General features: G+C 34.7%; 1 protein-coding gene, 1 non-coding gene and 1 pseudogene across 2 annotated transcripts; all 3 read right to left on the reverse strand.

The window, feature by feature from the left end:
- Positions 1-466: 466 nt before the first annotated feature.
- On the reverse strand, positions 467-3,567 carry LOC129895851 (uncharacterized; annotated as a pseudogene).
- Positions 3,568-10,960: 7,393 nt separating this feature from the next.
- On the reverse strand, positions 10,961-18,823 carry LOC129896756 (DNA repair protein RAD5B-like). The gene is made up of 18 exons (XM_055972718.1): positions 17,816-18,823; positions 16,781-16,914; positions 16,518-16,653; positions 16,336-16,389; positions 15,635-15,784; positions 15,380-15,531; positions 15,169-15,247; positions 14,789-15,013; positions 14,489-14,632; positions 14,252-14,404; positions 13,987-14,054; positions 13,706-13,828; positions 13,501-13,600; positions 13,253-13,365; positions 12,393-12,957; positions 12,018-12,089; positions 11,839-11,937; positions 10,961-11,276 (listed from the first exon to the last, which is right to left on the reverse strand). Exons 1-18 carry the CDS (start codon positions 18,758-18,760, stop codon positions 11,154-11,156), a joined length of 3,435 nt encoding a protein of 1,144 aa, XP_055828693.1. The 5' UTR covers positions 18,761-18,823; the 3' UTR covers positions 10,961-11,153.
- A 4,522-nt stretch (positions 18,824-23,345) lies between these two features.
- Positions 23,346-23,469, reverse strand: LOC129898092 (U11 spliceosomal RNA). Its single transcript, XR_008769009.1, has one exon. It is a non-coding gene; the product is annotated as a U11 spliceosomal RNA (small nuclear RNA).
- Positions 23,470-25,794: the final 2,325 nt, after the last annotated feature.

Below are 25,794 nucleotides of genomic sequence, written 5' to 3' on the forward strand. Positions count from 1 at the left end.
GAGTTGAAACTCCAATCGTTATGCGCACACCCCTAGTCATTTCTAATCTTGGTATACAAATTTGTGATAATTCTCTGCTTTAAATACTTGGTATTGACACATTGAAGTTGTTAGCTATACCCCCCACCTTTATATATACACACATGCTTGTTGAGAACCAAAATTGCTAATTCGTTTGAATTGTGAATTATCTGTCAGTCCTTGTGGTTCGACCCCGACCTCATACGTTGGATATTGTTTCGCAAACAACCGCCTACCTTCCTAAAATGAGAGTATAGTTGAGTGTTCATCATGCAATATCTTCAGTTTCTAGTTCAATATGCCTTATATTCGTTGGATGGATAACTATATTTTCTACTTATGTGAGGTGAATATATTATATATATATATATATATACACACACACGAATAGTGTTAGAACGTTTTGTGCTAACAAAAATTTAATTATGTACTATTTAATATGAGTAGCAGTTCAAATAACGTAGAAATAGCCATCGATTATCTTAATCGTTACGTAACATTAGTAAAGGTGAAAATAAATGATAAAACCTTCTCTGATAATGAAATATATATACCGACTAAACTGCCCAATTTAGTGGAGGTGCAGAAACATGTACCTTGGAAATCCCAGTTGTTCAATAACTTGCAGCAAAATCTTTGAATCAACCCCAGAGAAGTGAACATTATCAATGTCTGGATCTCTGACGTTGACATCGTGTTAAACTCTGTTCTGAACTATCATAAAAATGCAGCAAATTAGGAAATTACCATAACGAATTTACCCGATTCCAGCAATGTGATCAAGAATTGAAAGAAGCTCCAACTTGTAGTTGCCACTTCATGCAGTCTTCGAAATTGAAGCTGTTGATACAGTCCAATAACACGTTTTCCTGGTGCTCATACCTGCATATGTCGTTTAATCCAACAAGAAGCTCACAAATAGTTGCCTTCATCTTGTCACGATCAGCAAAAAACAATGTCAAGCAGGAGAATGTTCTCCCTTCTAACGATATGCTGCCGCTCAAAATTGAGCTCACTCTGCCAACTGATCATGTTATGTGCCAACGGCCCCAATCCTATCTTTCCAATTATGCGCGAGAGGTGCATCATATATAGACAAACCACTCATACAAGTTTTCAGACTAGTCTTTAACGTCCTTCTTAAGCTTGTCGGTAACATCTGCTATAAATCATCCCTAGCTTCCTCTCCAACCAGATGAGGGTAACGAAGCAGCTTCTCTATGATAATAATCACATTTGCATAATGCAAGGCTAGAGCATAGCCTCTAACTGTCGTAGGAAGTGCAACCTGCATTATCCTACTTTTCAGACCGTGTTTTGCAGCATTGGCTATACAGCTCTTCAACTGCTTTGCATCTCTATTGAAACGAAGACTACTTAGGGACCTATCGAAAGAACCTGGAACGTTACATTTCTATCTCTTCATACAACTTGAAACACTACAACATCCGGAAATCTGACTACTTCTGTCATCAGAATCAAGATCATAATCGTCGCACATTCTTGAAGTGGAACTCAAACATTCCATAAATCGCCTACCCAACCCCATTCCACAAGAAAAATTAGAATCCTCTGGACCAAATAAGCTGCCTTTGTAGCTCATATTCTGTTTTCCCAATACTCCTCTCTCAATTAGCCCCGAATGATAGTAGTCACCACTCCCGCTCAAAGCTGGCTGTATGTGCTCAGCATACACCAACCATGGTCTCCTCAACAACTAGATTACACCTTTCAATAATTTCTCGATTCTCCTGGTGTGTAATTCTAGTACAACCCCGGATACCTCAAAAGTTCCCTCTTTATCACCACATTTTCAAACACGGTACTAACCCGAGTATCAACTGTACAAACAGTTCTAACCAACAATTCGACAACTTTGTCATAGGTTTGGTTCCAAAGTGACAAATCTCTTAACTGTCTAACATCCTGTTCTTGCAAGCCAGCTTCTGCTCATACACTTCCCTACTCTCCTCGTACTGATTCTGCTGAAATTTTTTCGCATTAACCTCCAGTTCATTATACAAATTTGCCGTATCATTCACAAGTCTCTCCATTTTCTTCACCATACCTTCCATAAACCAAGAATCCCAAATCCTTCACATCAATAACCCTACAAGTGATATCCCCAAACACATGTTCAAATCCCTGCAATGCTGGAACTGTACATCTTCTTCCTAGCCTAGCAACTACACTAGCAACCCTACTCAAATCATCAATTTTTCCAACAGACTATCTCTAAAAGGCAATTTTGGTCGTTAGAGACAAGGGTTCTTATACCTACAGACTTCAAGATTCCATTTTTAAGCTTGAAAACCTCAAAATCAGCTAAAGATTTGTGTAATATTAGACATTACATTTGCAACTTCAAATGAAAGTATACCTATCACTTGTTGTTTCTTGGAAGATAAATTCTTTGGAGTTTCAACAAGTAATGGATTTTTCACATTGTTACTCACCTGATTCCCCATCATCAATAGCCAGGTCTCCACCACCATATCGACCCCTTTCTTGTCTTTTTTTTTAATCGTGATGTCTCAACCAGCTTGAATGTACCTCGACTTTATTCACGGGTACCTACTATCTCTCACAAACACATTTCACCCCTTTTCGTCAAATTTGAGATCTTGAAAAGAAGCATTTCAAGATCTGGATTCTGGAACTGTACATTGCATTAGCATCTTCAAATGAAAGTACACCTATCATTTGTTTCTTGGAAGATAAACTCTTTGAATTTTCAACAAGTAATGCATTTTTCACATTGTTACTTGTCTGATTCCCCATTCTCAATAGCCAAGTCTCCGCAACCATTTCAACCCCCATTTTGTGTTTTGATAACTGTGATGTCTAAGCCGGTTCGGGTGCAAGGTACTAGCTATCTCCCGTCAACACATTTTGACCCCATTCCTTCAAAACTAGATCTTGTTTTTTTTTATATAGTTTTGGTGTTCAGACCCGCTTGCCTGCACCTCGATTAGTTCCATGCGATACATCTTAGCCCACACCTCATTTCAATCCCTTTATCTTCAAATTTGAGATCTTGAAAAAGGGTACTTGGATTTTCAAGATCTGGATACTTTTTCTAACAAAAAAAATGGAGAAGTTTGAAATTGACACAAAATTTAAATCCATAAAGAGCATCAAAAACGTAAAGAATGGATTCTCAGAAAGTTGGTGAATGTTAACATCTACCTAAATTTTAGTTATCAATTACTTGTGCTATCGAGATTCTCACAAATTGACCTACACCTATTTTAGGGAAAAAAATTCAATCTTTTATTTTTAGGACAGAGCTATAATATTACACCAGCATCAATCCTTAGCTCATTTTTCTTTGCATTGGTGATGGATGTATTGACTCGGAAAATACAAGGTGAGGTGCCATGGTGCATGTTATTTTTGGATGACGTAGTTTTGATTGATGAGACTCGCGAATGAGTTAATGCTAAGTTGGAGGTTTGGATACAGACGCTGGAGTCTAAAGAGTTTCGGTTGCATAGGACCAAGACTGAATACTTGAAGTGCAAGTTTAGTGAGGTGACACATAAGGCTAACATGGAAGTAAGGCTTGATACACAGGCAATCCAAAAGAGAGGTAGTTTCAAGTATTTTAGATCTATTATCCAAGGAGATGGAGAGATAGATTAGGATGTCACTCACTGTATTGGTGTAACATGAATGAAATGGAGGTTTGTATCTGGAGTCTTGTATGATAAAAAGGTTCCACCTAAACTTAAAGGCAAGTTCTACAGAGTGGTGGTTAGACTAGCTATGTTGTATGAGACATAATGTTGGGCTGTTGGCCAGTTAAGAACTCCACATTCATAAGATGGTGGCGGCGAAGATGAGGATATCGCGATGGATATGTGGGTTTACTAAGAGAGGTAGAATTAAAAATGAGGATATTCGAGACAAGGTGGAAGACAAGATGTAGGAAGCGAATTTGAGATGGTTAGGGCATGTGATTAAAAGATGCACGGATGCCTCTGTGCGGAGGTGTGAGAGGTTGGTAATGGATGGATCCAGGAGAGGTAGAGGTAGACCAAAGAAGTAATGGAGAGAGGTGATTAGATAGGACATAGTACAGTTGAGGCTTAACAAGGACATGACCATAGATAGAAAGGTGTGAAGGATGTGAATTAAGGTAGAAGGTTATTAGGTAGGAGTGCATTCATGCTAGTAGGTAAAAGTGCATTGTCTTGGTGCCCTTACTAGTGGTCATAGTGCTACACTCGTAGTTTCTTACTCTTTGATTTTTGTTGATATTTGTTGTTTCATGTAGTTCTATTGTAGTATTGTTTGGTTGTAGTACTGTTCTTACACTATTTGTTGTTTTGTGTAGTTCGATTGTAGTATTATTTAGTTGTAGTATTGTTTTGCTACAATATGTTGTTTTGTTACTATTTATTGTCTCTTGTACTTTCATTACGTCTTCTTCTAGTCTGTTGTTGTACACTCTAACCTCCCCAAATACACTAGATATGTTGTTGTAGAGCTATAATATTAGGTACGTACTCTAGTTAATTCAATAATTTTTGTTTAGATTTTATGTTGGTCAAAATTACAAATACAATTGAAAATAAAACATTAATATTAAAATGCTCTAAAAGAAACATTTTATATTTGTTTTTAAATAATTATTAACTATTAATAAATATTGAATTGTGAAACCAATAATTAAAACAATACATGAATTTGATATTAAATTCAAAACTCATAAATCTTAAATTCCAGTTTTGCCTATCTTCTAAGGGTATATTAAATTTGCACGTTTCTTTTGCTTTGTTCTTCCCTATTTTGGTAAAAGATCATTTTGAGAGCATTTGGATAAGTTCACTACTTCAACATTCATCATCTACAAATAGAGATTCATGCAAACCACCAGAAAATTACAGAGCCACTAACATATGCAGAAGCGGTTGATGTGACACTCGGGAGATAGCGGAAAACACAGACAAATACATGGGTGCAAAGGTACTGGGTAATAACAATTGGGAGATCAGTTTGGTGGTGGGAGAAGATGTGTCACAATCCGATTTTTCCTCGGATCATGATGACACCTACTATAACCCATCAGTAGGTAAGCCAACCCGTAAACCCAGAACGTCAAGTAATGGGTTTGAGGGCGAAAACTAAACAAGAGTGGCAAATTATAAAAGTAAGCAGAATGAATAAGCCGAAGTAATCCAAAACATGATATAAACAACTAAAGATCCCTCCCAGAACCTGGAAGTCACAAGTAAAGAGCTGCTACAAAATAAAAGACGAGTACAAGTCCCAAAAGTGGACCGGACATATATACAACAACTGGCTAGTCTCAAAAAATAAAAAATGAGTCATCCATACTGAAGGAGATAGAAGTGATCCAGAAACGCCAAGTTTCACCCTAGTCTCCGAATCTGACTGCAACAGGCTCGATCCATTCATGACGGTAGCTGGTGCTCGGTCCTGCATCACGAAAGTAGATGCAGAGTGTAGTATAAACACCAAGACAATAGATACCCAGTAGGCATCATAGGCCGACTGAGCAGAAAAGGAAAAAAACATATGAAAAAGAGGAATAAGCCTAAATATGAGTCAACATAAGAATCACAAGGGAAAAGTATACTATCTATGAGAACTACAACTAACTATACCAAACTGGACCCCCATAAGCCCAGACGGGACACTCGTGCCCAAGTTAAATAAAAATCCGGACGAACCCCCACAACTATCAAGGCTGGGAACCAAGAATCTGCGATGCCATGAACCGAAGTACCGTATCATTTCCAAACCCAGAATCTCCAAGAGTCAACGAAATAGGGGTGCCTTAGGGGTCGAGGCCGGGATTGGGACCCAGATGCTCGCCCGAATGTCCAACGTGGCCAAGCCCGGATGCTCGCCATAATACATCAGTGCAGTTGAGGTCGGGACTGGGTACCCGGATGCTCACCTTAACATATCAATATGATCGAGGCTAGAACTGGGTACCTGAATGCTCGTCATACTAGCAAGCAGGCAGAGGCTGGGGCCGGATACTCGGATGCTCTCCGATAATTCAGAACGGAGGCCGGAACTGGATACCCGGATGCTCACAGATAATTCATTCCCTGGTATCAAATATTCTCCTTTTCAACTAGACAGCAACAGTTCTGAGAATCTTCTCCCCAATATGTCAACTCATATGCCGCCAAAACTTGAACCTGAACCGAAGCCGAACGATCACGAAATCTAGTATTGCCGACGTATCTCGAAATCTATAACTATGCCGAGTGATGGATGAGGGTGTTCTTAAGAGGAAGGGTAACGCCTAGCTAAGGCCAAACTATCGGGCACTAGCCCGCTATACCATTCTACAAGAATCTAAGTCCACCGGAGTGACGCCGGGGCATCTAAAGCAAGTTTACATTCTATACGAAGGCCAACATACTCCACAGTATCAACAACATGCTCATTCAACTCTCCTTACAATACTAACAAATAACAACAAGATACACATGCTTCCAAATACCAAAAAACCCGATAAAAAGCCTAAAGCCTGATTTCTAACACCTAAGATATACAATTAAACTACCCAACCCAAATTTTAACTATTTCAACATGCTTTCTCACATTCCATCTCAATCTACAGAAAGGTAAACCGTAGCCAACCTGATTTGGAAATGACAATTCTGACTCAACGGCGTGGTCAAAATTCTCATCAGAGATCGTTACAATAAAAAGTGGGTCCCACCTTAGAATATCAAAATCCACCGAGGGGGTCGAAATGAACCCGGAGGCCTCGAGAACTAAAAAAAGGTTGATCTAGACTAAACTCAACACTCTGGAGCTAACTGTGCTGTCATAATTCTCATCCAAGCGCGTTTTCCAAGAATGTTGACCAAAGTCAAACCTTAGCTTAAAATTTCCCAAATTCTCAACTCAAGTTCTCTTCTTGCATTTTCTAAAACTATGTAGCTCTGATTACTGTAATTTTTTTATTTTTTTTGATAACTGTAATTTGTATTACCAGATATTGCAATTTGAACAAAGTGGAACTCAAGATATGGACAACTCCCAATCTTTGAGCCTATTTTCTTTACGTATCAACTAAGACTATATTATGGATAAAAATTTAGTCTATGCATAGTATCTGCCAACTTAGGAAACAAAATAGTCCTACTATGTATATCTTGGATAATTAACTTGATGATCACCTCCATACTCCTCTCTTTTTGTTGAAATATTCTGTAGTTCCTTTCTTGCCAAATGTAGTACAGTGTTGCTGCCAATACCACTCTGTAAACTTCTGCACAAGTTGTTTTGTTTGAAGCATGCATTGAAGCCCAATCGACCTCTTCATTCCAGTCGGTGCTCCTTCTATATATAGCTAGCCACTTCAATATTCTTTTCCAAATTCCTTATGAAAAAGCGCAGGTGAAGAAAAGATGCTGATGTGTTTCAGTTTCAGCATTACACAGTATGCAAGTCACATCAGTGATTATTCCCCATTTTTCCAATTTGTCTTTAGTGTAGAGTCTTCATTGTATAGCCAAGTAGAGCACAAAGTTCCATTTAGGATTACCTAGGTTATTACATGTCAATCTTCTCCGTGGAACTTTGATGAAATCCCCTCTTAACTTCTTGTACATTTCCTTTATACTAAATTCTTCTGCTTCCATGATTTCTGTGATTGATATCTCCTTTTCCTCAAGCCAGTGTCCTGGCTGGATTATTTTTCTAACTATGCAAAAAGCTTGTTTATTAATCACCTACCATGGTTTCCTGCCTTTGAGATAGTATGTATGTATCCGGACAATCCAAAGTTTATCTTTTTTCTTGTTCAAGTTCCACAGATGTTTTAAAATGGCTGCCCTATTCCACACATGTATATCAATGATATTGAATCCACCAGCTACCTTGGGCTAACATAGTATATCCCATGCTACAAGAGCCTTTCCTTTAGCCTGAACTTCTTCATTCCATAAAAATCTCTTACACATTGTTTCCACTTGTTGCAAAATTTTCTTAGGAAGTATAAATATTTGGGCCCAAAAAGCTTGTATTGCATTTAGAACACTATTGACCAATTGTAATCTCCCTGCATAGGATAAGAATTTGGTTGTCCATGATGTGATCCTTCCCACCATTTTATCTAATAGTGATTGGCATTGCCCTGCTGATAGCTTCTTAGAACTTAGTGGGACTCCAAGACACCTGAAAGGAAGTGTTCTTTTTGTGAATCTGATTACTGTAATTTGTTAAGCCAATTAGCAATTCTTCTCATCTCCTAATTATTTGCTGAACTGATATGTTTATAATTTAACACTGTTGATTATATATGAAGAATTCTTACTAAAAGTATATACAATATTTTTTCCCTAGAATAAGGTTATACAATATTAAGCATGATTAAGATTAATGTTTAGTTAAGTAAATCTAGATCATTAATATGTAAATGGACAAGTATATAACAACAACGGCATACTGATAGCTCTTATTCATACCTTGGGAGAGGCAAAGAGGTTGTTTATGATTAACTCTCGGCTCAAGAAAAAGCATAGAATATGGGGTCCATCCCATCAAATTGCTAGATTGAGGTAAAGAGGTTGTTTATGATTAACTCTCGGCTCAACAAAGTTTGCAGAAATGAAAACTTTCGGTGGAAAAGTAGCACCATTTTGTTGACAAATGGTGAACAGTAAAATACAAATTCCACCTATAAAAGGAGCTCTTCAGCTCCTTATTTTAGACAATCAATTCACAGATAGAGAGAAAAATATTTAAGTTGTGAGGTATTCCATAGACTATAAGAAAATATTCTGTGAAGAAAAATAGAGTGTGAGCGATATTTTTAGTAAGGTGGAGATCAAAAGAGTGTTATCCCGTTTGAGTGTGTGATAGTCATTTTTGAGTATTGTACTTGGTACTATCCAGTGTAAAATTTCTTACTATAGTGATATCAGTTGCTCCTCTTGGCCCGTGGTTTTTTCCTTATTTAAAAGGGTTTCCACGTAAAATTCTTGGTATCATTATTTTTTCATTTTATTTCTAATATTTTGACCATATAGATTTTTATGTTGAAGTGACAAATTCAAAATAATCACTGTTCGATTGTTTTCATCACGGATCTATATTACCTGGACATTATACAAACGGCACTTACGAAGTGTCGCCTTGTAGATAAATGGAGTCGCAGTAAGTTGCCACTTCTTAAACACCGAAACCGCAGGCGATTTCTCCTTCTTCACCTCCTCCTTGCTATCGGAAATCGAATTTATCGCCGCCATTAAATTGCTAGATTCAAGCGATGAAATCAACGGCGATTGAAGAGGTATAGCTACATTTCAATCGTTGAACGATTTATTTGTATCGGCGCCGGAGCTCGTTGTTGCAATCGGCTCGGTGGCCGCCTCTCACTGAAAAATGTACCCTCTTGCGTAATATTCGCCATGGAATAAAGTAAAAAATTTAAAATAAATCACTGTTAGATTGTTTTCATCACCGATCTATATTTCACGAACATTATACAAACGACACTTACGGAGTCATTGCCTTGTAGCAAGACAGCGTCGCAGGATGTTGCCACTTCTTAAACACCAAAACCGCAGGAAGCAGCCTCTCTTTCTTCGCCTCCTCCTTACTATCGAAAATTGAATTTATCGTCATTAAATATCTACATTCAGCGATGAAATCAACAGCGATAAAAGAGGTGGAACCTTATTACAATCGGTTGCACAATTTATTTGTATTGACGAAATCGCCGGAGCAACTAGCTTAGTCGCCGCCGGTCATCGGGAAATGTACTCGCGCGCTCGATATTCGTCATAAATGAAGTAAAAAGTTCAAAATAAATCACTGTTAGATTGTTTCCATCACTGATCTGTATTTCCCGAACATTATACTAATGGCACTAATGGAGTCGTCACCACGTAGCAAAACAGTGTAATAGTGTCGCAGGATGTTGCCACTTCTCAAACACCAAGCCGGCGATTTCTCCTTCTCCACCTCCTCCTTGCTACCGGACATCGAATTTATCCCCGCCATTAAATTGCTAGATTCAGCGATGAAATCAACGGCGATAAAAAAGGTACAGCTACATTCCAATCGATTGAACGACTTACTTGTATCAACGCCGGAGCTCGTCCTTCTGACCAGCTTGGTGACCGCCGCTCACCGGATTAGATCGTCGATTGCTTGATATCCACCACGAGAGAAATAAAATTGAATATGGCGGAAGGAATTTGGGGGGAAGGGTATTTATAGGGGCAAATGTGCGATGGTGAAGATTTTCGATCAATATTGTTTTTTTCCTTTTTTGTAAAAAAGTAAAAATAATTACATAAATTATTACTATATTTTTGGACTCCTATAAATTTGACAAGGTTTCTGTACTTTAATTAAATTAAATAGCATCTATATGTAGCTTTAAGGGATTAGAATATCTAGATTAAGGAAAATTTTGTGAATGAATTTTGTGATTTTATTTTTAAAAATATGAGAGTTTCTTTCACCTATAAAGAGTTTTCTCAAATCAACAAATATATGAGAGGTATTCAAAACATTAGATAGTTGAAATACTACTTAATAATTTCAGGTAAAAATTCTTATGGGATATAAATTGTCAAATCACGCTAGCGTATTTTTCTGTTGAAAGTTATTGATTTTCATGTGTCGATTGATTATTTTAATCCTACAAAATATCCCTCAAAAAAGTTACCCCAACTTATTTGAGAGCAATTTATATTCATTATTCAAAATTTATTGATTTAATTAATTTAAATTATATTGAATGGACTCACTATAAAAGTTAAATAATTTTATTTCAAAAAATAATCTCAACCATTCCATGAAGTCTTAATGAATATAAAATCAATTTTATCTACCCATGGAGCATTAGTTTCTTTTTTTCCTTCATTTTTTATCATTAATTTTGCATCTAAATATATATAATTCAAATTTGCAAATAGCAAACCCTAGCATAGACAACAAGAACATATCTTAGTTTGTTGCTTCAAAAATACTTTACAAAATTCAGGTGGAACAATTGTTACTATACAAAAACAATTTTATCCACCTCTTGGACACTAATTTCTTGCTCTTTTTCTCATTTTTTCACTAATTTTACTTCCAATTAAATATATATATTTGGAATTTTGCAAATATGTTAAAATCAATTATCTAAAAAGCATCTTGAGTTCTTCAATTCTAGCAGACCTCACTTCTTCATCAGTCAAGGCTCCAGCTATCATCCTTTGCTTTCTTGCTTGAACTTGTTGCATTCTTTCTTCCACTGTGTCCTATTGTACACCATTTTACCAAAAAGACAAATCAATAATATGTATAAACCAAACAAACAAAATTAAATAAAATTAATTTTTATTCTTGTATTTAAGTGTGTCCAAATAAGCATTTAGACTATTCAATAAGGTAGCTATTTGTTAGTAACAAGCCAGAAGTTCATATAAGGGGATTTACAAAAATGTTACATCTAAAATTTAAACACATCAGGTCGCAACCTAAAGCAATTTTGAACCCTTTTATCACTGAACTAGAATCTTCCCCTATATCCCCATTCAATTGAATCCCCTTGCCACAAGTCAACTGTATCACGGCTTACTACCTTTCACCAATACATGTAGTCTTGCATACAAAGGCTTAGGGAAATGAGATTGTCTCAACCAAGGACGGAATTAGGATTTTAACTAAAAAAATTCAAAATATGAAAAAGTAAACACATGAAGAAGTCAAAAGAATTCAACATCTACGGATTCGGATGCACCCCTTACTTTTCTTAAATCTATCAAGTGTTTAATTAAGTAAATTACTGCAAGTGACAACTTTTATAAGAGTAATGTTTACCTTAACAATGAACCTTCTAACACGAACTGTTTTCTTTTGACCAATACGATGAATTCTCATTATTGCTTGCTCCTCAACTGCAGGATTCCACCATGGATCCTGTAATGATTAAAAGCAAGAACATGAGAACTGTAAAGGAACACATTTGGAGTGGGTTGGGAATGTATATAAAAACTTACCATGAGAAAGACATTAGAAGCTGCTGTTAAGTTCAAGCCAACACCTCCAGCTCTTAGTGACATTAACAATATCTGAAAAGAATGAAATTTTATAAATTAAGCTTTAAAAGAGCTAAGCAAAGGATTCAAGAATTTGAATATTGTATTGGTATCCTATGTTGCTCAGACTCTTGCGAAAATGACAGTCAAATGTCTGTCAAGTCTTCCAAAAGTAGTTCATTTTTGGAGGATCCAACAAGGGTGCGACGACATTTTGAGAGTCGAACATAGGTACTTGCTCAACTCTCCAAAAATGCACTGCTTTTTGAAGATTTGACAAGCATTTTTGGAGAGTCCGAACTATATAGATGATGGGTAGTAGTTAGTACTACTTACTGTTTTTTCATTAGTCTCACTGAACTCTTTCAAGACCCTTTCTCGTTGTTTCTGTGACAATTTCCCATCAAACCTCAAGTAACCAATTTGCTTTCTCTTGAGTGGGATTTCCAAAAGATCAAGAAATGAAGTCCATTGGCTAAAAACAATGCTTTTTTCACCAGATTTTCTTATAGGTTCTAAGCAATCCATCAGCTTTGAAACCTTAGAAGATACTTGCCAGTTCTTCTCAACATCAACTCGAAATCGATTTGCAGAAGGACATGTGAATAGCTCATGTTTCTTTAGCATTTGCCTACAAATTGGGCAAAGTCCACTTGCTGGAGTTCTCCAGCTTGAAAGGAGGCATTCTCTGCACATTCTGTGGGCACATGGTGTTAGCACAGGGTCATCTGCTGACTCGAGGCATATGGGACACTCCGTATGTTCGCCATTTCGAATTCCCTCAACAACTTCTTCTACATATGCTGGTGTAGGTGCTTTCTGTGTTGATGAATCAGGATTTGTTTCCAAGAACCTTCGTGCTAGTTTGTCTAAATCTGCAAACTCTTGATTATCACTTCGGCTGCGCATTTACAAGCAATATATATAGTGTTAGATATCAAGAAACTAACAAGCTATGTTGTTAGATTCTAGGTTGCTCGAAATCTTCAAAAATATTGTCACATATGTTGATCATCCTAAAGCTAGGCACTTTTTAAAGATCCAATAAAAGTGCATCAACATTTTTGGAGGGTGTGTGTCGGATCCTCCAAAAACTACGGATTTTTGAAGGATCACGGGTGCAACAACATTTTTGGAGGGGTGCAAGCAACATAGGTTAGATTATAGCAAGTTTATTGGATTGAGACTGATTTTACCTCATCACAAGGAAAGGATGGTTGCAACACTGTCTCAATCGAAGTAGTAATTCAAGAATATTAGCATAGTTGTGAAGAACTTTTCCTTGTGCCACAAACTGATCAAATTGAACCTGGTTTATTCACCAAAAACAAAAGTATTAAGAACATTCCATCAGCAACAATGATGATCATTTGAGTAAAAAAAAAACACAAGTTTTTTAACAAATTCTGGTTTTACATGGGAAGAACAAGATTTTCGTTCTTACCTTAGATCTCTTGAAGAGTGCATCATAGAAGTCACGTTCAGCTTCTGATTGTGTACACTGAATGACTTGAATGTCGGTTGGAGGGAGAACAAGAATCGCTCTGATTTCAGAAGAATACATGCAAGTGTTGGGAGAAAAATATGTTTGCATCAATTGACAAAAGAATAGGATAAAGAAGATTTGAAAAACAAAATAGAATAAGCACCTTCCATCTTTGTCCCTGGTATCCTTTGTTCTCCTCAACATCAGTGGCCTCAAAATGGCCTTGATCAATTTTAGAGCTCTCTGATCACCATTTTCATAAGGTCTCTGTATTAACTTGTTCCACCTAAATTAGGAGCAAACAGGAAAACAGAACTACCTTAGTCATGTTACGCAAACCTTTTAACAGATAAAGGGGCAGAGTAGTTGACATTTGAAAACTTTCTAATTCCATCAACATATATATAACAACAAAACGAATAGAATCAATTAACCTAAACTTACCATGCCCAGTTGCACCATGGCTCGACATGCAAGAAACATAAAAGGCTGTAAAGGTCTTCCAAATTATTCTGCAGCAATTAGTAATTATAATATCAATACAAATCATAAGACACCGGCAATTTATTTCATTCATAAGACAGATGAGATAACAATTAGAAGTGATCTCGATTACAAAATTTTCTGCAAAGCAAAAGACCTGAAGAATATCAAGCTTAGCAGATCACTGGACAGTTGCCAGTATAACCATGGAATTTTTGAGACATACCTGCAGAGGAGTACCAGTAAGACACCACCTACAACGTGCTGACAAAGTAAAGGCAGCCTGTGCACCGAGAGTCTTCCAGGATTTTATGGTGTGTGCCTCATCCAGAACCACCCGGTACCAATCAACATTATGAAATATGCTATTCTCATTATTCTGAGAAACAACAAAGCTGTTATCAAAACAACAGTAATAGCAACATGGACAATGTCAAACTAAATGCCAAGCATTACTACTTACAGCCTTATAAGTTGCACTCAAGACACCATAAGTTGTCAGGACTACATCTTGTTCTGCTATCACTCTAGGATCATTACTTCTGTCCCCACCATAATGAACGAAAACTGAAACGCTACCAGGTTTTGAATGTGCTTCAAGTTCATCCTAGAATTGAAAAATAAACAACAGGGATTTAGTGTAATTGGAGCTGTAGCGGTGTTTTGAGATTTAATAACAAAGCACCTATGGGTTAACAGAGATCTAATAGCAAACATGGGAAAAACAAATTCTGGACATTTCATTGCTCCTTTTATGACTTACCTTCCATTGGCCTAGTAATGCCATAGGACAGACAATGAGAGTGCCACCTTTTGCTTTTCTTGAGAATTCTGTATCAGTATAAGTGATTCTTTTTGTAACACATTCAGTTTCATCTGTGTCTTCCGAGACAATTTCCTGATCATCAAGGCTACTCCTGCCCAGATTTGCAAGTATTAGAGCAATTGTCATCACCGTTTTTCCAAGCCCCATTGCATCTGCCAAGATCTGCAGATATCAAATTGATTCAGATAAACAAAGAATACTGAAAAAAATAACTTTCAGTAAGAGAAACGCATGAAGCAACAAATTAACTAACAGAAGAACCAGATCATGTCAATGTAAGACAATTAAGAGAAGGGTTAGTGGGAAGGAAATCTCACCCCTCCACGTGCTGCATTTGATGCAGTTGGGAAGTCAGTAGTTGCTTCCCCAGAGAAAATGTTGACATATATTTTCCTCCTGTTGGAGAAGTTTGGTTAGTCATTTACGTTTAAAGAACTGACAAGAACAAAATTATATTAACCATAGTTCATCTGTGACTCTTTTTTTTCTTCTATTTGCAATGTCTAATTCAGTGAGGAAAGTGCCTACTCTTCACATATCCGATATGCTGCCCAACATGGATGAAGAGTTTTTGATGCTTCATCTACACCAGCTCCTTTCTCTGATTCTGACATCCAGTAAAGAGCCTCCTTCTGGTAAGGCCTTAGGCTGCACATAAGTGTATCAGGAGCCTCCATCTCCTATACAATGTAAAGAATATAGATCGGTCAGTAGCAAGATTAATACGCAATCAGCATCATCTCATTTCAGTTTACTAAAACGAAGCATGTTCATGCATTATACCTTCAAGTCATACATGTCTACAGAACCGACAAGTTTGTTAATAGAAGCTTCAGAGATTGCTTGCTCATCCTTGTTTGGCTCTGAATACTGTTGGCAGCCCTTTCTTCGTTTTGCAATTGATAACACTGAAGCAGCTTCATTTGAATCAGACTGTAAGCAATAAGCAGAACATCAGTGACAATCTACTGTTTTCTCTTTTACTGCTGTTTTACCAAGTATAAAAAAGGTTTTGAGCAAAGGGTAAATGGGCATACCAATTAAGGTGTAAAATTAACGGAAGCAAAATTGAAAGTAAGGTTTGTTTGTGCAGTTTTTGAAAAAACTATTGAAGTCATATAGGTGGTTGCTTCATTGTAAGAAAAGTTGAAAAAGAAATTAACGTTGAGAAGTGCTGAGGTGCTGTTTTTCATCCAAATTCTTCCATGCACAAAACACTCACAAATCTTCAAGATTAAACTATAAACATCCAAAAGACATCTTAAGGTTCCAAAAACATTTTTTAAGAAAAATAAGTGTGTTTTCAAAATATTGTCCAACCAGCTTAACTGTGAGAACCTTTTGGAACAATATAACCAACATACAGTTTGTACATCAAAATAAAAATCAACATACAGGTTATTATTCATGTTTCTAAATATTGAGAACTTGGCAACTTAAATTAAGAAACAAGTGCTAGACAATACAAATTAGAATCAACATACATCTAAATTGAGCTGGCGTTTACGAGAATCAAGCTCATCCGGGGTGAACTCAGCCTGCATAGTATTAGTAAAAGAGAACAAAGACATCAGTGAGAAACTAGAAGGAGCTTTGAATTGTTTCCAACAATTTTTTTTGAAACTGCATTGTTTCCAACAATTAAATAATTAACTATCCAACATACATTCTGAAAGGGTTTGACTTTGAGTAATTTGAACAGAGTAAGTAGTGGATATGTTGTAGTATCAATTTGTGAGGGAGAATCCAGCCTCCATGATGATTTATCACAGCTCGTAAACACCGAGTGGTGAATGTAGAAACTGTAAAAAAAAATGAGCACAATGGGAACGGGAAGGCATCGATTTTGGATAGGATTGAATTTCAAATTGATTCTGTATTTCTGTTAATGTCAAAAGCCCAAAACAGCAAAGAACAGTATGTGTTTACCTTACATACAACATAAGCTCCTGCATTAGGGACAGATTTACAGGCGCAGCAACACATCGACCAAGAACCTTTACCTTTGAAGAACTTACAAGTGGAATAAGGCATTTTGCCCATTCCATTGGAAGACGCCCAATCTATGCAATCAGAAAAATAGATAAAGAGTATGATTTGTATTTGTATGATCTCAGCATAAAAGGATCACGATTTTCACATGAATCAATACATGACAAAATGTGGATAAACCAATTCCCTACTAGATGTGGCAGATAGAGTATTTGTGGAACAAATTCAACCAAACCCAATATTATACAGGCAGAATGTACATACATAATACATATGTAAAAAAAATTAAAACTTCAATAAATGTTAAAACAACAAAAACATACCCAATGAAATCACACAAGTGAGGTTTGGGAGGGTGGCATATACACAAACTTACCCATAGCGTGTGAAGGTAAAGAGATTGTTTAAAATAGACACTTGGCTCAAATAAAGAATTTAAAAAAAACAAATTTTTAAAGCAAATAAAGTAGTGAAAGAAAACATGTTGAAAACAATGGAAAAGAGACAAATAGCAACAACAAATAATACAATAATTGAAGCAAGGATCCTAATGATTGACTTCGAGTTTACCTCCCCCGATAATTTGGTCGAGAACTTAATAATTGATTACATCAATGCAATCTCAACACCAAAAATCAAGATTTACACGAATAAATTCATAATAAAGTATACTTATGAGATTTAACCACAAAAAGAGAGAACTTTATCAAACTAAACAAGACTTAATACCAAAACAAGGATCATAATGATTAAATTCAAATTTACCTTCCCTAATTGCTTGGTCAAGAACCCAATAATTGAGTACATCAATACAATCTCAACATCAAAAATCAAGATTTCCACACAAATAAATTCACAATAAAGTATACTTACGAGATTTAACCCCATAAAGAGGGAACTTTAGCAAACTACAACAAGAATAACAAAACGTAATACTAAAACGAGAGTCATAATGATTGAATTCAGGTTTACCTCCCCCGATCGTTTAGTCGAGAACCTAACAATGGATGATGCAGCAGCAATAGCAGCTCTTGACCCACCCCACTGTGAACTGTGCTTACTACTTCCAGACTGAGGAAATGAAAAATGAACAATCTCATTATTCTCCAGTTTTCTCCCCTTGGTAGTAGAAAGACCAGTAACAACAGTTCTCCCAACTAACAACCAATCAGAATCTTCTGGGAAATCCCGATCCTCAATCATAACAGTACTGAGACTATTTTTCTCAATTCCCATTTTTTCTTTAATCCCCCCAATAACCCTATTACTACTACTACTACTATTCAGTCTGTTGTATTCTTGTTTTGACAAAGGCCTTGCTGATAATGGTTCAACAAAAAGTACAGGTTCTTCTTTGAACTTAACCATTTCAAGTTTCTTTTCTTCTTTCGGTTTCTGAATATCGATTTGCGGGTTGTTTTCAGGCAACTTAAGCCACTCATGGAATTCTTTTTCTAAATCTGGTAGATTGAAAACCTTCTTTTCTTCCTCTTTTTGCCCTTTTTCCTCATCAACCACATTTGATTCTTCTTTAACTTTTAACCCATTAACCATTTCACAGCCTGAATCCCATTTACCAACAGACCCTTTTGCTCCGCACCCATCAAAAACCTTTTTTCCCCATTTTTCATCGATACCCACATCAGGTTCTTCTTTAACTTTAAACCCACAACCCAATGATTCTTCGCCATTCTCTTGCTTTATCGGAGCCGAAATTCTTACCCCAGTGCTCGTAACAGTCTTGTGGATTGCCAATGTCGGCGAAGAATCGAGCAAATGATTAATGGATGCTTCTGGATTGTTGTTTTTCTGTGAGAGGGCTTCGAGAATTTCATTTTCTGGAATTTCAGAACCGATGATTGAACGTATCATCTTGATTTTGTTATCATTTTCTTCAACATTTGCTTCCATTTCCATTTATTTTGCTCAAATAGAGAAATATAATTGAGAGAATGAATCGGCCGATTAATGAAGATGAAATTTTTTTGACAGATTATTTAAAAGGTTTTTTTTTTCTTCTTTTTGTAGGAAATGAAATTTTTGGCGCTAATAGATTTTTACCTTCTGTTAACTTTTCGCGGGGTTTTTTGTTAAACAACTTTTGGCGCGAAAGAAGAGGGTAAAAAAGCCATTGAGCTTTTTGATTGTGCAACGATGTCGTTTTTGTATGCAATGGGTAGAGTTATCAAAATAGGCTTGGCTCGTGAGGCCGGTTCAACCCAATTGTTAAATTAAGTAGGGGTGGGTTAGATTTTTCCAGCCCATTTAGGAATGAGATTTTTTAGCTCATCCTCATTTGACCCGCCAGCTTCATAGGGTAGCACGTGGATCGTGAATTTTAAAAAGATTTATTACTTATATTTTAAGTAGATTTATTATATATATTTTAAAAAGTCAAAGATTCATGGTGAAGTTGCTGCCATATGACCAGGAGGTCACGGGTTCAAGCCTTGGAAACAGCTTCTGGCAGAAATGCAAGGTAAGGCTGCGTACAACAGACCCTTGTGGTCGGGCCCTTCCCCGGACCCTGCGCATAGCGGGAGCTTAAGTGCACCGGGCTGCCTTTTTTTTTCAATAACTAGGCAATTGAAGTTATTATAACTATGAATCTTTAACTTTTTTTACTTTTGTGTTTATGCCTAATTTTTCGTTTCTCCTTTCTTAACTAGTTTATCAAAAAAATGATATGTAATGTATGTTCTAATGAATTTTATGAATGTTGATTGTTGTATCTTGGATATTTTGTTGTTTTGCGAGTATTCTGCTAAAGTGTGTGCAACTCATTGATATGTGAATTTTTGACGTATTGGTAGTGTGTTCATCAATGTTCGATAGTCTTTCTAAGAGTCTAATGTTGTCCATCTTTTGATTAAAGGGTCACCCGTCCTAACCCGTAGCCCGCTTAGGACTGAATTGAACAACTATTTTATAAGCCCTTTAATTAAAATGATAAACGTGTCCTAACTCATTTAATATGCTAACCCTTAAGGTTGGGTCAACTCACTTTGACGACTCTAGTAGTGGGAAAAAAAGTGCTCTGTGACTCTATGGACATGACTCACCCGATTTGTTTAAGTTTGGATTGATCATTGACCTGATCATTTATTAGCTCAAAACCTTTTTTGTCTATAAAATAATTGGGTTGATGTGCATTTCAAATAAGCCCTTGAGAAAATCTTGTCAAAAAAATAATAATTAAAAAGACAGTTTTCTTCTTTGGTATGTTATATATAATCGTGATAAAGATTATATAAGTATAAATAAAGAAACTAAAATTTAATAAGAATTTGATGAATTGGATTATGACCGTATTTTTATCTATTTCAAGTAACTTTTAAGCGGTCAATAATCTGTCTGATTTATTTATCAACTCATTTTATTTTTATCCGTCTAAATTCAGTCTAACCCACTCATTTGACATTCCTAAACATATTACATATTATATGTGTGTCCTAGTTTAATTGAATATGATGTTTAAAAATTTAAATATTTTTTAAAATTTAAATGAGATTTGTACATAAAAAACTGAATTTATAGACATGTATCCATGTTTATTGATCTTAATTCTTACGTGAAAAAAAGTCATATAACTAAAATAACATTCGTACTAAATTACACAATCGAATCACCAAAACCTATCTTTCTGACTCTAAAAACAATCAGACTCTAATTTGATTACGCTGGCAACCATCTTGAAATAGTAATGGTAATTGGTGTCATGTGCTCATGCAGCCCATAGATGCTACTTCATGTATATATGTTGAACTTCGATTATAGGAAATTCAGTTAGCACTATCACAAAATTTCAAACCACTGCTAATTGAAATTGATGCACATTAGATACTTCACCTTCTACCGTCTACTAACATTGTCTATACTAATATCTTGAATGATTGTAGGTGGAAGGACTACATGATTGAACTTTATCCACGTAAGAAGGGCCAACATTTTGGGTCTTTTTCAATTCTTACGTGGATGCATATAAACTCAATTTGGACCATCTCACTTTTACCCATAAGCCTAATACTATGATGTATACATAAGACTTCTTTTAGATCTTATTTTTCAAGATTCACAAGAGAGATCAGCAGCCACAACAGAGAGAAAAGTGAGAGTATAGATTTTTGTACAAGTCTTAGTTGTCATTTTCAAATTGCGATTCCAACTTTGTTTCTTGTCCGATTGAGCTGATTTTTGGAAAGCTTGTTCTTTTCAACTTTATCTTTGATTGGGAACTGAGAGAGGTGGATTTGGAGTCCTGTAGCTTCAGATTTTAGCTCGTGAACAATAGCTGCGCTTTGGTGATTTTACTCCTTTTACTTCTCTAGTTTTTTGTGATATCTTTTAGTTGTTGTTGCTCGTTGTTTGGCACTTCTTTGGTGACCATTTTGGAGAACACATTTGTAACTCTTGTTGATTATAATGGAGCTTTGGCCTTGTGATTTTTACTCTTCACATTGAAGAGACTTTTCACGTTAATTTGGTGTCTCATATGTTGTTGATTTATTCTTGCTTTGTTTTGTTTGGTTGGTGATATGGTTGCTGCCCAAAACAGTGTTTGTACTTGAATTTGTTTGTTTCCTCTTGGTTCAAATAGAAGGAAGAGTTTAGTCATGCTTTTTCTTCCGCTATTACCCTGTCGTGCATCTTTACTTGTGCTTGCCTTTCCCAACAAACAGATCAAACCATTTTGAAGAAGTCATACTTTTTGATACGTTCAACCGTCTGCAGTAGCTGCCATGGAAGTTGATCAGTGAAAATTCTATCATAAGAGACTAATATCTTCATCCACAACATCGAATAGTTACTTTTTGTAGGTCCTCGCCTCTTCTACTACTGCTATTTAATTAATAGAATAGTTTATCTTTTCAATTAAAAAAAAACTTCCCGACTCAAGCGTATATATAAGTCTGGCTACGATTAAGCACTAACCTCAATGCTTGTCGTTGTCACGATTAAGCAACCTATTTCTTTAATTTATTCTTTTCTTAAATCAAAATTTGCACAAAATGTGAAATTAACCTACTTTTTCATTATTGCTAATAGGCATAATACATAAACATGACCCTTAACTTGATTTCAGCTGATAACTATGATCTTTAACTTTGTCAGTATATAAGTAGACACTTTAACTTGTACAAAATTGAACATATAGACATATTTGTCTTACATGGCATCCTACATGTTAATTTTGTGTCCTACATGGCGTCATACGTATATTATACCGCGTAAGATGCGTGTGTCTACTTTTTCAGTTCTATACAAATGCACCTCCAAAATTGGAGATAGTTGTCAGCATCATCTCTATTCATCCATAAAAAGGTACAAAGTTAGAAGGGGGCATGGACGAAACCTTTAACATAGAAAGGAGTTACATATTCTTATCTTGACTGCTGAAGTTCTTTCAAGATCCTTGAACAATCTTATGAATAATGACAAATTCATTCCCTTCTCCATAAACAACAGAGGGACTCGGATTAACCATTTTGTCTATGCGGATGACATTGTTATATTCAATAGTGGTAATACCATATCTGTCAAATTGATTATGAAACAAATTAATTAGCAAGTATGAAAAAGGCCTCGAAACAACTTGTGAATGGTGATAAGAGTTTTATTATTTTGATTAGTATTAAGAGAAGTCCTCACAGAATTAATAAATTAAGGCAATGTATAGGTTTCATGGACAAGTAATTTCCTTTTACTTTACCTTAATATGTCCTATTTATACAGGCATAAAAAAGATCTATTACTTTGATACCATGGTTACAAAAGTGCAAGGAGGAAAGATGTTAACCTAGGGAGGTAAAACATTGCTCATCAAAATTCAAAAGTGTACTACAATCTCTTCCTACTTATACTCTTGCTGCTCTAAATCCTTCCTAAAAATAATTTGAAACTAATCGATAATCATATTGTCAGATTTTTTGGGGGTTCTACTGCTGAAAAAATAAGAAAATTGACCAAAGGGACTTCACAACATATAAAATTTATTTAGTGAGCGAATTAAACTATAACGGAAAAGGGTCAATTATGCCTCTAAATTATGTGAAACAAACAATAATGCCCTCTTGTCCTCTATACTTTAGTTCAAAAATGTTATTTTTCGTTGGATAGTTTGATCCAAAAATGCTGTTATTATTACTAAATAAGTCAAAAATATCCTTTGAAGATAATTATTTTTTTCTTAATCTCATTTTATCAATAAAAATATAATAACTTCATCTACCCTTTTAAATGATAAGATTATAGTAAATTTATCCTTAATTTTTATTTAGATAACTATAAAAACAATTATAATAAAATAAAAAATATTTTAAATTTTTAATAAAAAGAATAATTATTTGTTCAATAATAATAATAACAACAAAAAAAAAATTAAATAAAATTTTTAACGACAAAAATACTTTTTAACTGAACTATAAATAACAAACATTTTTATTTATTTTTATATAACTTAAGAACATATTTTTACCTTATTTTCATAAAATTAATCTAGAATTGAAGGGTCAGGCAACGAGCCAACCCTATTAAGTTCCACAAATTATGTCGGCCATATGTCTTGATAGCCATACAGCACTCACCGCGCAGGCAAGAGTGGCATATTTAGCCAACCGACCCTTTTTAAGTCATTTTAATGTTTCCATCCTTCCGTTTTATATTCACCTATTTCCTCTTCACACTTGCTTAGCTTCCGATGTGGGAACATTGAATTTCTTTCTCAATTTTTTTTTTTTTTTTTTTACCTATACGTATTAGAGTCTAACTAAATTTGAATTTACATTAAAAAGTTTAATCACATGCACGCTTTATTTGTTATTGGCGTGGAGATCATGAACTTTTAATGAGATTAAACGTTAGCTTATAGTGGGATGGTTGAAAATTAAATATATATAGTATTGATTAAATAATCTAATCATTTTTAATCAGTAGTATAATTCATATATTATTTAATTTTCATATTATAATCTTGGCATAATATTAGGTTGAAAGTGGAGAGGTCATGCATGTCTGCTTCACCGTGAAGAAAGATAATTAATAACTATTAACTTCAATTTTAAAACATATTCCGTCAGATTGTGTCATATATGTCTTTAGAGATGTTCTTTATTCAATATAGTAAATTGAAGGTGGAAATTCTGCCGCGGAATACTTTGATAGTTTTTTAAATTTATCTATATATTTTATTTAATACTTGAATTATAGTATATTTTAATTGAACACCTAAAAATATGATAAGTTTTTTCTATGAAATATAATTTAAGCAGTTAATATATTTATATTAGAAATGTTTTAGAATATATTGGGATTTATTTTTAAAAAACTCTAATAAATATACCATGAAAGTCAAGCTAGGTGGCTGTTCCAAGTTTTTAGTCTCTGTTTAGTTTGAATGATTTGTTTGGTCAAAAGAACCTTAGTTCAAAAAGTCATTTCTAGAAATGAATACTATTTTTCTAAAGTTTGGAAGTCCATAGCACCCACTTAAAAAACCTTTCCTCGGAAATACTAAAAAGTTAAATTGATATAAAAAAAGTCTTTATCTTGAATGCCAATTTCTATTTTTATTTATCAAGTAATAAAGGTAATAATTAACTTATTACTTATATCACAATATATATATATAAGCTTCCAAATGCAACTTATTTCTTTTTTAATTGTCATTTCTAACATATAAAGAAAAAATTATTATTATTTTTTTATTTTACTCTCAGCGTTAATTTTTTATTTTCTATATCAATCCCCAAGACCTAACACTATAAATCATGTAATATCAATATTATAATAAAATACTTATACTAAATTTTTTTTAAAGAACATGCAAAGTCCAAAATAAATAAATCAAATTAAACAGATAGAGTATTGTATAAGGTTTAATGGATCCAATTTAAAGTAGAATATTTATTACAATAAGATATACTCAATTTGCCAAAGCTATAATTTGAGTCTTTAAAATATACATACATTAAATTCACCAATCCAATTTGCATGCACATACACGCTGACACACACATTCATTAGTTTGTGAAATTCCCTTGATAAAACGCATACGTTTTAGGCAATTTACGTATCAAGTTTGATCAACACAATTTAGAGTTTGTTTGGGTGGCCTTATAACTTATGATTTTTGATGTACTTTTATCATTTGATTTAAAAATAAATGTTTAAAAATAATTTCAAAGTTTTGCTCGAACACTACAAAACTACTTAAAACAACTAAAATAAGACAGTTTAAATAGGCTCTCACATGTAATATTTCTGAAATATAATTTACAAGTCGTGTTTCTAAAATGAGATTTAAAAATGAAAACCGACAAATCACTAAGAGATTATTTGGTAGAAGGTATTAGATAAAATAATGCATGTATTAAATTTTATATTATTATTCACTTGTTTGATACATATTTTCAATCCATATATAATTAATGCAAGTATTGGATATACACTCTTTTTGATATTGTCCTATATATAACTAATATATAGCAAAGTCATGATATTAACAATTACAAGATTATTAACAAATGCATTGACATGATTAAAAATACAATTATTTCTGAAAGTTTACATAGCTAAAGAATGTTGATGATAATTTTATAAATAAATACTTTTTTAGAATTTATGCAATGCTTATTGTTTAATACACCAAACAAAATAGTGAATAAAAAATAATGTCAACATAACCAATCCCTTCCTTCCATTATTATTCAATTCATCACTATTCTTGATTATACACCCTATCAAGCTATCTATAATAATCTGATCGTTTTTAATCTTCCCTATATTATTTAATTTTCATATTATAATCTCACATTATATTACGTTGTCCAAACAATCTAAGTGGAGAGGTTCATGCATGTCTGCTTCACCATGAAGAAAGGTAATTAACAACTATTATTCGAACGTGCCACAATTAATTAACTTCAATTTTAAAATAAATTTTATCAGATTGT

The sequence above is a fragment of the Solanum dulcamara genome, chromosome 7 (genome assembly GCF_947179165.1).
Source record: "Solanum dulcamara chromosome 7, daSolDulc1.2, whole genome shotgun sequence".
Taxonomy (NCBI): domain Eukaryota; kingdom Viridiplantae; phylum Streptophyta; class Magnoliopsida; order Solanales; family Solanaceae; genus Solanum; species Solanum dulcamara.